Below are 17207 nucleotides of genomic sequence, written 5' to 3' on the forward strand. Positions count from 1 at the left end.
ATATTTTTGAACATGAGGTTTTACTCAATTTTTAATAGTATACTATTTAAATTTTTCTAATATTTGATTCCCTTAAAGCATATTCCTGCGCATTATGCAGGATTATGCATATCTACAACTGTTTTGTTGTGTGCATGCTTTGCATTGTTAATCTTATCTGAAACATGTCTTTAAAAAAGTCTGATAAAGATTATATGCATTGTCTGTTGCTGAACATAAACTCTCAATTTTCTGTATAATTCCCTCAACAGTAATTTTTGAGGAATTATGATTAGTACTTTGCTGTGGGTGGTAAAAAATAGAAAAACCGAACTTGTATTTAACTTATTTATTTAGAAAGTTTCATTGGTATTTCAAATGCATTTTTACAATTCTTTATAAACAAAAGGCATTGAAAGAAAAGCTGGGTTTTTTCAAGTATGGGTTCAAGAGATTTTTTCACAATCACTTACATCAACAGAACAATAAATAACAAAACAATAATCCAACAACCTGTCAATTCAAATTGTCGAGGAATAAATAAATAATTCTAATAAATTAAATAAACAAATAAATAAACAAATAAATAGAAATGCAAATATTCAATCAAGCATTACAGTACAAGCACTGAGGCCTTTAACATGATACTAATGTACATTTAGAGCTCTGGACTTCTCTCTCTCAGGACAACAGTTGGGTTGATATTATTTTGTGTGGAGAGCACTGAGCTTGAATTAAGATTTTCTGAATTTTTATATTCCACATCAGGCACCTGAAAGGACACAATAGGACAGGGGCCTTTGATGTTCAAGCACACCAGCTTCTTTAGTGAGGCAGTGTTGACAATGTCAAATCCCACTTTCCCACCAAATGTGCTGGGCATCCAGTATTCAGGAGAACAAATAGCATTTCCCATAAGGCCTTTGAGAGAGTACGGGGCGCCCATCTCCACAATGGTCTCCCCAAAGAGAGCGTTGGGTCTGCCCTTCTCCACGAGAAGACCAATATACAGCTCGACTGCATTCACATCACCATAGAGCTTCTCCAGTTCAGTGGCTAGCTCTCTGTCTCCTGTTTCATCACAAAAGAGAAGTGGGATTAGATCAGAATTTTCATAATGTATGATAATCTTCTAGAATTATAGTATATAAGAACTTTTTTGTCAATTTCAAATCACCATTTATGCCACTGACATGTTTTTGTTCACTGTTTATCTTACCTGTCATCTCCTGAAAGGACGTGTAGGGCTTCATGTTGAAACGTTTCCTGTAGGCATTGAAAGACTGATAGCGCATATCTCTGGAATGTTCTAAAACTTTTGCTGCCACTCCCTGCATTGCGGCTGGCAGGTTCCGGCCACCAGCAACCTGTTCACACATAACATGGCAAAAGTTAGCAAAGACAACAGAATAAAGTTGAAATAAACTCACACTCCTTTCTTTGAGACAAAACTCACCCTTCCAGCTCTCTGTTTGGTGAAGGCTTCCGCCATTTTGCTGATGCCATGTGTTGTCACTATAGAGTTGTTAAACACAAACTGGTGGTAGCCATAGACCTGATCGTGGATCTGAAAGTTGTCAGGCATCAGTGGATGCCAGTGATACAGAGTGTTGAACTCAGCTGAAATGCGATTCTGGTACTGGAAGCGTTGATTGAAGAGCAGCTCCGGGTCAAACTTGAGCTTGAAGTTGTAGCCACTCAGGTGCTGAACATAGTCCTCGATTACAATTTTGATGGTCTCACCTGAAATTAAAAAGCCTTTAATTCCTTCACATTCACAAAATGTGTTGCGTCTGGATAGTTTTTTAAGATGATACAGTCATGACTTACCAATCAGGATGAGACGGGTGGTCTGAAAGATTCTTTCATCGTCCCAGTCTGGATGTTCTTTCTTCATGATATCACAGACACGATTGTGCTCACGCAGCCAGATGGAAGCATACATCATTAATCCTGGAACCAGACCGAAGGCCTCATGACCAACAGCAAATTTCTGCTCTTCTGGGACATGAGGAGGGTAGTGCATCTCCACCTGGACGTCTTTCACCAGAGGGGGATAAACCTCACCATCCACATTCTAAAAGCCAAATACATATTTGGTTAACTGTGTGTCCTCTAAGAGCCCATATAACAATTCGTGACATATGTGAATATTATTTCGCATGTATGTTTGTCTCATAATACCTGAAACTTTAGTTTGCCATCTTTGAATAGACGAAGTTTGTGTTGTCTCTCTAGTGTCTCTCCATAAATATGGCTTAAATCCACCTAAAACATAACAGAATTGTTAGCAACTGCAGTTTCACATAAACCTTTGATCCAATATTACATTTCCACTGGCCTGCAATGGTTCAGTGAGCGCTGAAAGATACTTACTCCATGGCCCAGAGCTTTCGTGAATGCTGGTCCTTTTTTAAAGTCACTGTTAAAAAACTGGTGAGAAAAATGCTGCGCAAAGAAGGCAAACATGAGATTGGTCCTCTGTGGATCAGGGATGAACTGTTTTCTTAACAGCAACTTTTCCACCACCTCTTTTGGATTAGGAAGATCGGGTGTGGGACAGTTCCTGGGCAACGGCGCAAGAGTGCGAGTGTAGTAGGACAGGTTGGAATACGCTTCCCAGCTTTTGTAGTCATACTCTGCATTGTATGTTGGCGGACTCTCGATCAAATGTGACCTTGCTGTTAGACAAGAAGTAAAGAAATAGTTTTATTATTTGTATCCGTACATGTAAAACCACGGCGGTCAAATGTTGCTTACATGTCAGGACATAGCGCATTATGGAGTTTCTCAAGAAAGAGATGTTGTTGATGAGGTCCCAGATCCATTTATAGTGTGTTAAAATATGATGCACCACATTCGGAGCTGGTTTCAAAGCGGATCTGATCCAAGTGAAGAGTTCAGCTGTAAGAGAAAAAGCACAAAACCTTTTTTAATACATTTTCCAGGAATAACATTTTTAAAGTTTCCTTATGCAAGAAAATCCCATGGCAGACTTACGAGAAGTACAGTTTACACCGTAATATCCTGTCCTGGTACAGTCACATTCATAAGCATCAGCGCCTTTGGATAAACACACTCCCAGGTTTTGACAAGGCTGTGCACAGCAAGGATCGTCTGCAAGAACAGTCGAAAAAAGAAAAGAAGAAAAAGTGAAAAGAATGATACGGTTATTTGAAACTAAGATCAAGTTGCAGTGGTACAACAATCTCAACACATTTTTCTTAAAACTTCTATATGTGAGCAGTTAACTTACATCCTTCACAATGAAAGATCCAAAAGCTTGAAATGAGGACCAGGAGAACCAAAAGCGCCCTATGCATTCCAGAAGATTGATCTGCTGTATCTTTGTTCTGAAGCAGAGCTGTGTGTGTTCTGAAAGATCTCTGAAAATCTGAGTCTTGACGTGCTCCTGCGCCTTTTATTAAAGGGGGAGAACTCTTGCGCAATGTGTAAAGCACAGCAAGGAAAGTTTGCAACGTCACAGACACGCCAGCTGCATTTTTTCAAACGTTACACATTCTTGTAATTGAACACTCACATCCAATTATTAAGGTATAAAGTACCAGTCAAAGGTCTGGATATGCCGAAATGCTTCTAAAAAATGTAAATCCTCAAGTGTTTGAAATGACTTTTGTAAACAAAAGTATAATTGTAGCAACACATACATTTCTTTCATTACAAAACAAAAACCTTAAAATTTTATTTTTGAGTGGATGACTTAGACCAAAAGCAGCCAATAAGAGCCCTGAATTAAATACTCTTTATTAAGCTTCTCATGTTGATACCTCAAGAATACCTCTGGTTTATTAAATGCCAAGAGAACGACTACTTTCGAGATGCTAAGATATGACATAGTTTAGATTTATGTCATGCTTTCAGTCACAACATAATTCCCACAGTTACAACTGTCCTATCGTTTAGATGAGTTTATTGTTATTCTAATAGGTGGGAGGAAATCTAGGATAAATAAAGAATAAGTGTTTCCAAATTGCATCAAGAACAAGTTATTAAACTAAGCATTAAACTGATCAGCTGGAGTCTCAATTGTGTTTGTGTGACTGTGTGTAAACGCTTTTGCTGTACATTTACATTTATTCATTTGGCAGACGCTTTTATCCAAAGCTTACAAGTAGTTTTTTACAGTGACACATTACTGCTGTATTATTTACGCTGGAAAGCACTTTTGTCAGCATAAGTTAAATGTGCTACGGAAATAAAACTGGTATTGTCTCGTATGTCGCAGCTAAAGACAGAACAAGGCTGAAAGGCTGTTATTCATGTTGGTGCTTTGGAGGAAACTCGTATTTGGGATTTTCTCCATCTCAGACTTCTTCCAATGAGATAAGCGTGTGACAACGTAAAAACAAAAGTGTTTTAACCGCACGGAATAATATGAAACAAAGCTTCCTCTGCAGGTTTAAGTGTAATTGACTAGAACGGATCGAGGGTGAACGTGGAATATTTCACTTGGACATTACCAAACAACTTCGTTTCGAGCGCAGAATCATTGTGCTTTAGCGCCACCTTGTGTCCGCCCACTTTTCCCAGTTAAAATTACGAATCGATTTAATAAGCTTTGTTTCAATGAACTAATCACTTCAAAGTTGTGTTGTTTTAGTTGTATTTATAGTTTGTGTTTTAGTTTGATGTCACTGCACGGTATCATTGAGACTCATGTTTAATCTTGATAAACGTTATAAAAAAGCGTCTAATGTTGTGTTTTGCGTCGCGCATCGTCCACATTAAACTTTTACTTATCCATAGTCGTGTCGCGCGATTACCAAATCGATTCGATCGAATCAGTGAAACGAGTCAAATGATTCACGAATCAAACCTCTTTAGTCCGCCCAGTAATACGCATTCCTCTCGTCTTCCTGGAATACCTTCAGTCTGAGAGGGTCCAACATCACTTTACCACCAGTGGTAAGTTCGTAAGTGTTTCGTTGTTCTTTTAGACAGTAACTGGGCATCGATATGGGTTTATGCAACAAGTCATATCTGCTTTAACTTGTATCGTGTTTTTTTCCGACATTGAAGGTTGATCTTTGGGGTTCGCCTCAAAACGTCATTCTATTGAACTCTGCAAATCTTTTTCGACAAAGCCCGAGTATCATGTTTCAAGGTCTTGTGCGTCAACGCAGTTCTTTTCTTCCTCTTTCTCGTTGTTTGAATTTACAGATGTTTGCCGGACTGTCCTGGTAACACTGCCGTCCTGACCACTAACGTTAACTGTTACATTGTTGCCAGAATGTCTTCCATAGACCCCTACCAATATATCATAGTAAGTTGTTATATAAATCTTTGACAGCTGTCTTAAAGGCACACTCGTTTAAATGGAACGAGAGAACATCATAGTATAGTCTCATTTTAAGAAAAAATTTCTATATAAATAGTACATTATAATATATAATCTAACTTATTGTTTCTCATGACATTTTGTTGTCTTTGTTGTGCTTTAAGGATAAAACTGTATGCTTATAGTTCTGACAAATGTTCAAAGGGATGGAGCTTGTTTTGTAGCAGAACAAATCATTTCTATAAAGGAAATCCTACACAATAAAGTTACACCATAACCAATTGTACTTTAAATATGTGATATGTTTCTGTGTTTTTCTTTGAAATGCTTGTTTTTGAAATGTTTTAACAGGAAATATGTTTCTGCTTAGGATTCACCTGTTGTGCCTTTCCTAGAGAGACTTTTTACAGACACATTTTTCTGCCTCTTCCAATCTAAAACCCAGCCCTCTTGGCTCATTTATTTGTATAGGTCGAGCATCAGTATTCTCATCGCATAAAAGTTACTGTGGTGGGAGCGGAAAATGTAACTAAAGGTGCATTCGGGGATTTACGTGAGTATATATATGAATTAAATCTTGTTTTTGAATATTTTTATCGAACAGTGAGCATACAGTACATGCTGTTCATATGTTTCTTCACAGTGGACACCCCCGACCCGTATGTGGAACTATCCATTCCAACCACCCCGGATTCCAGAAAACGAACACGCCATATAAATAATGACATTAACCCTAAGTGGAATGAAACGTTTGAGTTCATATTGGACCCCAACCAATCCAATGTTTTAGAGGTGAGGAAATACATGTTAAACAATAAACTAAGGTTGATTGAAATTACAGACGCATTGAAACATTGAAAATTTAGGATATTAAATGTTTATTGATGTTTGTTTTTTTTAAGATGACATTAATGGATGCCAATTATGTCATGGATGAAACTCTGGGCACTGCTAATTATCCCCTTTCGAAACTCAAAGTGGGGCAGACAGAAAAAGTGACACTTCCTATTGGCAAGGTAAACCACACAATACATTTTCGTTATATTCAGTGTCTTGATGTTAACCCTTTCTTACTTGATTCCTTCTAGACCACCAAAGTGTTTCTCGACCTGTTCCTAGAAGTGTGGTATGTATATGAAACTATTTATAATCAACACATTGTGGGATTGAGAGTCACAATTTTTCTCACACAATCGTTTTGTTGTTTTCTAGTGCGTCCACAGACCTGCGTTTCAGCATGGCGCTGTGTGATCAGGAGAAGCTTTTCATGCAGACACGCAGGGACAGAGTCATGCTCGCCATCAAGAAGCTTCTTAAAATGGAAAACCCAAGCGTCCTTCCAGCCTCACCACGAGAGGTAAATGCAAAGTCATCTAAACCGTCTCGTGCATGTGCTTTACTAAAAGAGAGATCTTATCTCGACTGATCTGTTCTGTTTGAGCTCAGGTTCCAACCATTGCTATACTGGGCTCTGGAGGGGGTTTTCGGGCCATGGTGGGCTTCTCCGGAGTGATGAAGGCCCTGTATGAGTCAGGGGTGCTTGATTGCGCAATGTATGTGGCAGGACTTTCTGGATCAACATGGTCAGTATTTGTTTTTGAGAGATGTTTAATATGAATTATGTCTGTTAGTCTTGTCTATGAAACAGAAGTGTAGTGGCAGATGATAAAACGGGTAACAAAATGAGCTTTTATAATGACATAATTTCCCCAGGTATATGTCCATGCTGTATTCGCACCCGGAATTTCCCACTAAAGGACTGGGGGAAATGAATAAGGAGCTGATGAACAGGGTCAGCAATAACCCCCTAAAACTGCTCCTGCCGCAAAACATCAACCGCTACGTGAAGGCACTCTGGAAGAAAAAATCTGCCGGGCAGCCCGTCACCTTCACAGACATCTTCGGGATGCTGATAGGAGAGACTCTCATTCCAGGGGTAATATATGCAGCAGGACATTGAGAGTTCAAATGCAATGTACACTGTTGTCTATTCAAAACAAAGACACGTTTGTATTTTTCCTGTGAGTTACGCATCCTTATGCAAATGCACTCCGTATCGGGGAGGATCATCCATAGAAACCAGGAAGATACTTTTTTTAAATAAAACAATCCCATAGCATTTATATTTACTGAATAGATGAGTGCAAATGCACCCCGTATCGGGGAGGATCGTCCATAGGAACGATTTAAAAAATACAAACAATCCCATAGCATTTAAATTTACTGATATTAATTGTGTACTGCGATAAAATCTGTTTTGACTAGTGAAGAAAGTCAGAGTTGAATACGTTTCTTTGATCAACATATGAATATTATTTAACAGAATTTTTCTAGTGACGTCTTTTGTGAAACGGCACAGAGTGTGCTGAGATAAAGATGCAGTAGAAACACAGTACTGATAAAGCATTGACTGAGACATTGTACTGATTATATTGGCCATTTATTCCAATGCATACATGTGTATTCAGTGCCACAAATTGAAGCGTTCATGTGGTGAGAAGAATTGCTTGTGTGTGTTGTTCAGAGGATGGACACTACTCTCAGCTCCTTCAAAGAGAAGGTTAAAGAAGGTCAGAGTCCTCTGCCTCTTTTCACCTGTTTACACGTCAAACCTGATGTCTCTGAGCTCATGTTTGCAGGTAAGAGGGAGGTTTACGCATACATTGGCTTGAATAGATTTAAGAAAATAGATTTACTTCATAAAATAACCTGGTAAAATAGAATGGGTGTGTGCATTAATAATTAATTTAACATCATTTAAAGCAACTGTTGAAAAAAGCATTTGTAGAAAGTATTTGTAATGAGAAAATAGCGGAAATGTCTACTTGGCCACCATGGCCCTGTCACTATCCATTTGTTTATATTTGCTTAATTCAATGGAAAACATGCAAATATTTCTTACGGTGTATAACCTAATGATTGTGAAGTCCATGTGTACTTCCACCGGTGAAGACAGGTTATTTTTAGAGACTAGGTATTGTGTGTTGGTTGTTTCCCTTCTGTTGAATGGGATCAGTGCGATTGACCAAGCAGGGCATTGTAAAGATGAACTATTTTGGAATCAAAGCAAATCACATTATCCTGTAGAATTATATAGAGTTGTTTATTGTGTTTAAGGTGGAGTAAACAGTTTTTGAGGAACCTCTTCCTTCATTGCTCCACCCTCAAAATAAACACACCACTCCCCCATCATGAGTATATACATACACCGTTGTTTCCGTGTGAGAGCGTTATGATGTTGTGTGTATCGATCCAATCCATTCCGCACACATTATCTATATTGTTTAAAGGTCCAGTTTACGAAATGTTGCAGTGAGGTTGTGAATTGCAAGCAACGGCTCACTCCGTCCCTCCCTTTCCAACCACTACGGCGGCTGACACAGCACTAAGATGTTGTCACGTTTTTGTTTCTTTGCCGAAGGAGATAACGTATTTACAAAACATGCTCTGTAGAGCAAGGCTACTGTAGTAACAACATGGCGCATTCCATGCAAGGGGACCCACGGTGTATGTAGATAGAAATAGCTCATTCTAAGGTAATAAAAACATGACGCTTCATTTAGTAAGGTCTTTATAGACCTCTTAAGACATAGTTATGTATATTGCCTTTCTGTCAAGAGATCCTCCAAAAAGTTACACATTTGACCTATTTAATATATAAACACACACCGAACAGACGTCTAGCAAATATTCATGTTGTTTGTTTTTGGTGTTTTACTTTAATTTTCATTATAATCTTTCAGAAATTACTTACTCCCCTTTAACTCCGTCATTTATTATGAAATGTTTAATGATCTATTCAGTATTGATCACAATGAGCAGTTTATGAATATGTGTCTGTTTTCTTTAGACTGGGTGGAGTTCACCCCGTATGAAATTGGCATGGCCAAATACGGCACCTTCATGCCCCCAGGTCTCTTTGGAAGTAAGTTCTTCATGGGCAGTGTTGTGAAGCAATATGAGGAAAACCCCTTACATTTCCTTATGGGTAAGACTTGAATCTGTGAAATCTGTTGTCTGAATCTGAATGATTTACTAATTCAAACACAAGTTCATTTAGTGACCACACAAATTAAACACATGTTGCGTATTGTGATGTACACATCATCTGAGAATATTTGGGTTATTCATACTTGCCATGAGTCACATGCTTCAGTTTTGAGCTGCTGCCGAAAGAAAGCATCTTATCAGGAATCAAGAAAGCTAATCTTGCACAAGCATCTCACTCTCTTGTTTCTGCAAGACCTGAAAGTGACATGAGATTCACAGCAGAAAAAAGGTATCGTCAATAATACAGTAAGTGTGTTTGATGCATTATCTGTGTGTACTGCAGGTGTATGGGGGAGTGCTTTCTCCATCCTCTTCAACCGGGTTCTGGGTGTAAAGGAGACATCCAGCAGCAGCACAATGGAGGAAGAGATGGGTAAGAAAGATTATATCTATTCAGTGTTATATAACTTTTCTCTTTCTAACTGATATCAGAACTGAGAAAATAAAATGTAGGTCAATGAAAGGGAGAACCTGCTTTGTATTTCATGATAACCAGGAAAAATACTGTAGTTGGTAATATTACTTTGTTTGCAACATTTTCATAAGTGCCGTTACTGGTTCTTCTGGTGTGGAACTGTACAGATGATGCATACAGTTTGGAAGGTGTGGACATCATAAGACTAACAAACAGCCACTCTGATCTGTTACTTTTACATTCAAAGTCGGCACAACTTGTCATTTCCAACCTCTCAAAGTGTTACAGTTGAAATAGCAACATACTTTCATCCCCGTTCACACTGAGAGTGGACTGTGTTAAAACACATAACCAATAGTCTTGTCGATTACACTCTGTTGCTCTGTATTGATTTGGTCACCCTGAGTTTGACACCTGTTCCCTTCTCTCCCGTATGTTTTTTGTCACCTTTCAATTTCCCTGTGTTACAAGGCCAGAAAATACACTAACTAAATATAGGAAATTATACTTTCATGGACTTCTAAAAGATCTACTTCAAATTATACTTATGTATACTTATACTGACAGAAACTTAGTATATTTGAACTATAATTGTACTTTCCTGTACATTTCAAATATACCTCAGTCAAAAGATTCTAAGTATTATAAACAGTCTTGGCTCTTTTTACTCTTTTTAATTTGATAGCCTGTGTATACTTCAAATCGTACTTTCACAAACAAAAAAAGGTGTTACATTGAACTAGTAAACTGTTAGGATACCTTTGAGTTTAAATGTAGTATAGGTAGTAAAAACAAAACAACATAGTTACAAAGTAGTTGTGTACTCAATATTTACTACAGTTATAAAGGCAATTTAGTCCCACATAGTATTGAAAACAAGTATACTACTAGTGTATTGAAGTTAGTGTACTTATTAAATAAAGTATATATACTTGAACTTTACTTAAAGGAACAGTTCACCCAAAACTGTCTTCATTTACTCACCCTTAAGTTGTTCCAAAACTTTTTAAATGTCTTTGTTCTGATGAACAAAGAGAAAGATATTTGGAAGAATGCTAAACAGTTATTGGCATTGACTGCCATAATAGGAAAAATTGCTTTAATAATGTTTTGTTCTGTTGAACACAAAATAAGATATTTTGAAGAATGTAGGAAAGCAACCAGTTCTGGGGCACTTGTTAAAAGTCATTTGTCCATTGTCATTTTTCATACTATGGTAGTCAAAGGTGGCCAACAGTGTTGGGCACGTTACTTTAAAATAGGAATTATTCATAGTTACGTCTCACAAATAGTTACATCATTATAAAAGTAACTAATTACCAGGGAATGTAACTATTGGGTTACCTTTTTAAAAATGTCAAATATGTCAAATAACTTGGATGCCCCCAATATTAAATATGTTAAATTAATAAAATGGAAAACTAAATTGTATAAATTATTTGTATAAAACATTGTCTAATCATGTTTAATCATGTCTACTAATAGTGTAGACTGTAATCTACACTTTTTTATTGTTGCTGTGGGCCAATGTAAGAGACATTTTAAATTCTATATTTTATATATCAATATATTATTATTGTAAATATTGTATTTGTAAATATTTCCGTTACTATACTTGAACAATAAAACACAATACAATAGTCCAGAACTTTTACTGTTTATTGAACAGACCACAACTGATCAACAAAGAAGTCTAAAAATACTGCTAGACATACTCTACTGTAGTACTTTTTTTTCGTAGTTTCTTACAAGTTAACAGTTTAATAACAAGAAATGCTCTTAATTTTTTGACTGCTTTCCAGTATGATAGCGGAACGTTAGTTCGTGCATACTTTAGATTGCAGTTTAGGAGACAGAATATTAAAATTCTTGTTAGACAGCAGAACGCGAGGACAGTTTCACTTTTGCTTTGGGAATTGTATAGTTACCCGCAGCCGCATAAGGGAATAAGTGGCACGTTACATGCACATATCCCAACACACACAGCAGAGAATATTTTTTTTGCAGGTCCTTTGGATAGCATACTCGGATGAAAACTGCTTCAGTGAGCTCTGTTACCGTTACTGAAACTGTTTGTTCAGTGTAACAGTGTTTGTTAACCTCTTGTATATTTGGATAGGAAGTACTGTGTTTAGGTTGGCTTTCATGTACATGTGTCTCCTGTTTTCAGAGCATATTAAACTAGAGCATATTGTGGGAGATGACTCAGCAGATAATGAAGAGGAAACACAAAGAGGTGTGAAAAATTTCTATCACACACACTAAATTGTATTCTTTCATTTTTAAATGTTTTTGTGCCAAAACAGCTTTATAAGGAACAGTGACTTTAATAAAACGTATAAAGGAGAGTGAAGCTCAATGTCTCTCTCTTGTAGGAGGCACAGAGAGCGCAGAGGTGGAGGGTGAGCGCCAGCGTCATGCCCAAGCTAGCTGGGTTCAGCGCATGTTAACCTCCGTAATGGGCGACACCACACTGTTCACCACACGCGAGGGCCGTGCAGGCAAGGTGCACAACTTCATGCTGGGGCTTAATCTGAACACTTCCCTGCCCTTCTCTCCCAGCCTAAGGAACCAGAACTCAGTGGATGAGGAGGTGGATGCTGTCACAGGTAACTCAACTTGTTGTTTGTACCACTGTATGCATAAAAGATAATAATACCATTCAGGTACTAAAAACGTTTCTGAAAACTAAACGTTCATCCAGTTTTACTCTAAATATATATTTTTCATTGTGCCTGAACTTCACCTTATCCAAGTGTGGCCAAAATAGGCATGAGATAAATGGAATAATAGCATGAAATCTGGTCAGGTTCCACAGAACCTGATAAAGGGTTTTCCAACAATTGCCGCTGTAGTGACGGGAAAGGGGAAGTCAGTTAGTCAGCTCTTAAAACATCTCACTTAAACCAACACATTAAGGATTAACTTTGTTAACTACAAAGAGGTTAAGCACACAGAAACACCTGTGTACACCACACATGAACCTTTATGATCAGTAAACACATTACGCTAAGGGGTATGTCAATTATTATGTGTCACTCTGCTAAGCTTTATATTTATTGATAATAATAGCATTCTGTGACCCAGCAGCAGTGAACTTCCTGTTCACAGTTGGGTGTGAGAAAAAGATAAGCTCTTTAAAAGGAACCTTAGAAACAGAGATCACAGAAATGTGCAATGGTTGGTAGACATTGTTGCTACATAACAATTTCTCATGTGACTCATAAGCAGATGAGTAAGTATGTGAATTTTGGTAATGCCATGTATTGCTGCATCCTTTCTTGTATAGCAGCGGATCTTGCCAGTTAGTTTGGCGCTTTCATCTGTGTCCACACAAATGTGACATGATGCATGTTTATTTCTATCTAAAATGTTGTCTCAGTTTTGATTATTTTCTAGAATAATGAGAAATAGGGAAGTCGCCCTACAAGCCACAGTTGTAACAGACGGTTCGTTTTTTGTAGATCCTGATGAGTTTGATCGAATCTACGAGCCACTAGATGTGAAAAGTAAAAAGATCCATGTGGTGGACAGCGGCCTGACCTTTAACCTGCCCTACCCTCTCATCCTACGGTCTCAGAGAGGAGTGGACCTCATTATCTCTTTTGACTTCTCAGCCAGGCCCAGTGACTCCAGCCCACCATTTAAAGTGAGTGTCTAACCCGAGACTTCAGTCTGAAATGATTGTAATTAGTGTTGTGCCTGTAACTCTGAGAATTGTACGAATGTCACCAAAGGAGAACTTTCATTACAAACATTCAGGTACATTTAAAACATCATCAAACAGGAAATGGACACAAATCTATTATTTACTTGTATTTACTTCATGATTTCTCTACCTTGTCAAGCTCAAAAGCGCAGAAAGGACTTAATAATGGATATATTTCTCAAAATATATATTTTAGAAATGCACCGATATATCGGCCAATATTCAGTATCAGCCGATAAAAGCTGTTTTTAAAAACAACCACTCAGTGGCCATATATCCTGTTAATAAAAAAATAACAGGAAAATGGAATGAATTTATGCTCTGTATATAGAAAATATTTAAAAAGATCACCAGTTTAATGTTCAATATTATTCATTGGAGTAAGGTCCATATTATGATTTAACATTCAGAAAAAAAAAATATTCATTTAATCTTTAGAATCGGTATTGGCAGATATCACTCAGCATAATCTAAAAGAAACTATAAATAATCTAAAAATAGAAACTTTGTATCAGTGCATCTCTGATTTAATTTGTTTTTGTTTTTTCTTATTGTATTAGGAGATACTGTTGGCTGAAAAATGGGCCCGTATGAATAAGCTGCCGTTTCCCAAAATCGATTCCAAAGTATTTGACCGAGAGGGTCTGAAGGAGTGCTACGTGTTCAGACCTAACAAGGGAGAAAAGAACTGCCCCACTGTCATTCATTTTGTCTTGGCCAACATTAACTTTCGCGATTTTAAAGCACCAGGTGAGAGCATAATAATTATTACACATGCCCATGCATTTCATTTTTTGTTATTGATGTAACTTGAGGTTGAGTTTTAGACATCCGAGCCGATGTTGTGAGGAATCAATTGATTCACACCAATGACTACTGTGTTTGATTCAGTCTGATTCACCTTTCAGATCAACTGATGTATTATAAAAAACACATCGACTGAGTGATTCATTAACCACACTGAGAAGCATTATGTATGGTTGAATGTTTGTTTTCTCTTCTTCAGTCAGTGAGGACAGTGCAATAGAAAGTTGTCTCAACTATTTATAGTGAATATGTAGTTAGGAAGATCTCTAGTCTTTCTCTTTAAAAAACGTGGGGAAGGAAATGAGACTAACCACAGTTTGATTTTTTTTAAACAATGTTGCAGTATTGTCACATTAAGTGCACCCATTCCCATGACAATTATATATTTGTTGTTCATTTAATGTATTTCTGTCTTTATATACAGGAGTTCCCAGAGAAACGGACAAAGAGATCGAGTTTGCCGATTTTGACATATTTGATGATGCAGCTTCTCCTTACTCCACCTTCAACTTTAAATACTCCAACCTGGCCTTCAAGAGGCTGCATGATCTCATGGAGTTCAACACGCTCAACAACATTGAGGTCAGTTGAACTCATTCACATTCACTCTAGAGAATTGAGCCAGTTTTTACTCTTTGCCCTACATGATTCCATGTGTTTTATTTTTAGGTTATAAAAGATGCTATTAAAGACAGCATTCTGCAAAGACGAGAGAATCCTTCACGATGTTCGGTTTCCCTTTCTCTCAGTGAGATTGAAAACAAGAAATTCCTAAAACGGGATATCAGCAACGCAAAGAGACACACCTAACAGATAGCTATGGAAAAAACTAAACAAAAGCCTTGACTTCTGGTCTTGAGACTGCATTGATTTGATTCTGTTGCTGATTCTGAATCAGACTGTTGATGAGAATCAGGGAGCAGCTTTTGAAGACAAAACTGGATCAACCTTGTTTCTGTGGTTTAACATGGACATGGTTACAGTGTCGTTTCTCTGTGACCAGATTCCCTTACACCGTTATGTTAAGACATTTGAGCAGCAAATACTGCTGTGACGGTTATTTGAGGGCTCAGTAATTTATGAACCTCAGGACATTCTGTTCTTTACACGTTTTGGGCTATGTGATAAGAAAACAATTTATGTTCTTCAATAAGTTCTGCTAGAATGACCGGGTTAGGCCTTGCTTTCAAGACAGGATTCATCTCATATTTTAGTGAAACATTCTTTGTTTCGAAACTGGATTTAGCTGCCTTTATTTATTTTTCACACATACAACAGATGAAACATTTTACGTCTGCGTCACGATGCGAGTTAAGAATCCTCTTAATTCAACTTTACCTCCACATAATTCCTCAACATTCCTCTGGTTTACAAACTTTATGGTGAAAGTGTACCTTAGTGGTGCATAAAACATTTTAAATGACTATTGTTATCTTTGTCTATTTATTTGTATGCTTACTATGTAGTTTTGTAATATTTGTATTAACTTAATCTCATTTAGTCTAATAACGAAATGTAAAGACCAGCCTTAAAGGATATTTTGGCAGGACTAGCTTAAAATGTGAAATATAAACTAGACAAAAACAGTAAAGACAAGTTCAATGAACTCAGAATATAGGATAGACTGGAAAGACAGCTAGAGTGGTTAAAATAGATTGAACATTTAGAATGCACTTTATGCCCAAATATATTGACCCAAGTCAACAGATCACATTGACACAAAATGTACATATATGTTTTATATACACAATGAAAGGACATTTCATTTCCTTAAACGTGTGGCCCCCTAGTGGCTGCATCCTGAATTCAATTTTAAGTGTCATCTCTAGGTAGCGTCTTTCCACACAACTGTATCTAGTGCCTGTAAATGAAAATTAATAAATATAATTACCAGACCTGATGTATTGTATTATTTTCATTCCATTTTTTGTTTTATGATAGTTTCTGTCAGCCCCTTTGCCCTGAGATGTTAAACGGCCCACTGGCCTTCACATAAATCCTCCAGGGCCCGGTTTTTCAAAAGGTTTAATCCGGATAAAATTGATCTGGATTTAGTAATCCTTTTTTTGCGATCCGTGATCACGTAATCCATCTTACTTTTGGAGCCAGTTTTTTAAAGCAACATCGGATTGGATCAATCTGATCCGGATAGGAATCTTTCAGGATCACCAAATCTGGATAACCAGTGCTGGATAACCAGTGCTCAAACAGGAAAGGAAATCACAATGTAGAACTACAGATATGTAAAGAGCAAAAAGTAGAATAGCCAGTGTGGGGTCAATATACATTTATTTTTATTTGAAATGAAAACACACGCTCATCTGAGACCTACAACACAAACACTGTACATTGAGGATATTTATAACAAGTATCAAGTATAGATATATTGAATTAAAATAAAAGACTTAATGTCAAATACTCCACAATAATTTCAGATTTCCTCATCTGATGTGGAGAGACCAGCTTGTCTGAGCGTAGCCTTTAGGAGGCGGATCTCAAGTCTGGCCTTGGTTTGCTGCAGTTTGGTCAGAGTCGGTTGTTCCTCTGCCAGAACGAGCAAACAAGGACGTACAACAAGGGACGCAATTGTTAGACACTATTTCTGATTTGGATTTGTTTTGGATTTCAAAAATCAGTGATTGCCATTCTTTGCATTTTTTTGGTTATTCTGTAATCCTTGCATGCATCACTAATAAATATTCTACAAACAAAACTATTTTCGATTGTGATGAATATATATATCAATTAGTGACAGAATAAAATTGATTGTTTTTGGTCAATTTTGACAGCTGTTTGGAGGCCAAACTCTTTCTACTTTGCTGTAGGCCTGAAAGGCTGAATACGTTAAAGCCTACGTAATCACTGTAGCCTGACGGATGAACAAATAAAATTAAAACCTTATGAATAAATAGGATATCTTGTAAGATACTGCATGATCCAAATATAGT

The 17207-nt window shown here is 37.2% G+C and overlaps 2 protein-coding genes across 4 annotated transcripts; one reads left to right on the top strand and one right to left on the bottom strand.

Annotated features, from left to right (window-relative positions):
- Window positions 1-314: 314 nt before the first annotated feature.
- Window positions 315-3369, bottom strand: ptgs2a (prostaglandin-endoperoxide synthase 2a). Of its 2 annotated transcripts, XM_079451654.1 has the most exons (10): window positions 3236-3369; window positions 2980-3096; window positions 2740-2883; window positions 2509-2660; window positions 2356-2427; window positions 2164-2247; window positions 1810-2056; window positions 1436-1722; window positions 1199-1346; window positions 315-1050 (listed from the first exon to the last, which is right to left on the bottom strand). In XM_079451654.1, the coding sequence occupies exons 1-10, from the start codon at window positions 3300-3302 to the stop codon at window positions 638-640; spliced, it is 1731 nt and encodes a 576-aa protein (XP_079307780.1). In that variant the 5' UTR covers window positions 3303-3369; the 3' UTR covers window positions 315-637. The 2 variants fall into 2 exon arrangements, with proteins under 2 accessions (XP_079307780.1, XP_079307779.1); XM_079451653.1 differs by having other exon boundaries at window positions 2356-2660.
- A 1453-nt stretch (window positions 3370-4822) lies between these two features.
- Window positions 4823-15683, top strand: pla2g4aa (phospholipase A2, group IVAa (cytosolic, calcium-dependent)). 2 transcript variants are annotated; one of them, XM_079451883.1, is made up of 18 exons: window positions 4823-4905; window positions 5161-5263; window positions 5750-5831; window positions 5922-6070; window positions 6181-6294; window positions 6367-6404; window positions 6491-6635; window positions 6725-6861; window positions 6992-7214; window positions 7803-7917; window positions 9129-9266; window positions 9612-9701; window positions 11914-11979; window positions 12119-12352; window positions 13208-13392; window positions 14013-14202; window positions 14684-14841; window positions 14929-15683. In XM_079451883.1, exons 2-18 carry the CDS (start codon window positions 5231-5233, stop codon window positions 15067-15069), a joined length of 2238 nt encoding a protein of 745 aa, XP_079308009.1. In that variant the 5' UTR covers window positions 4823-4905; window positions 5161-5230; the 3' UTR covers window positions 15070-15683. The 2 variants fall into 2 exon arrangements, with proteins under 2 accessions (XP_079308009.1, XP_079308010.1); XM_079451884.1 differs by having other exon boundaries at window positions 4876-4913.
- The last annotated feature ends 1524 nt before the right edge of the window (window positions 15684-17207 follow it).

The sequence above is a fragment of the Barbatula barbatula genome, assembly GCF_947034865.1.
Source record: "Barbatula barbatula genome assembly, chromosome: 3".
Lineage (NCBI taxonomy): Eukaryota > Metazoa > Chordata > Actinopteri > Cypriniformes > Nemacheilidae > Barbatula > Barbatula barbatula.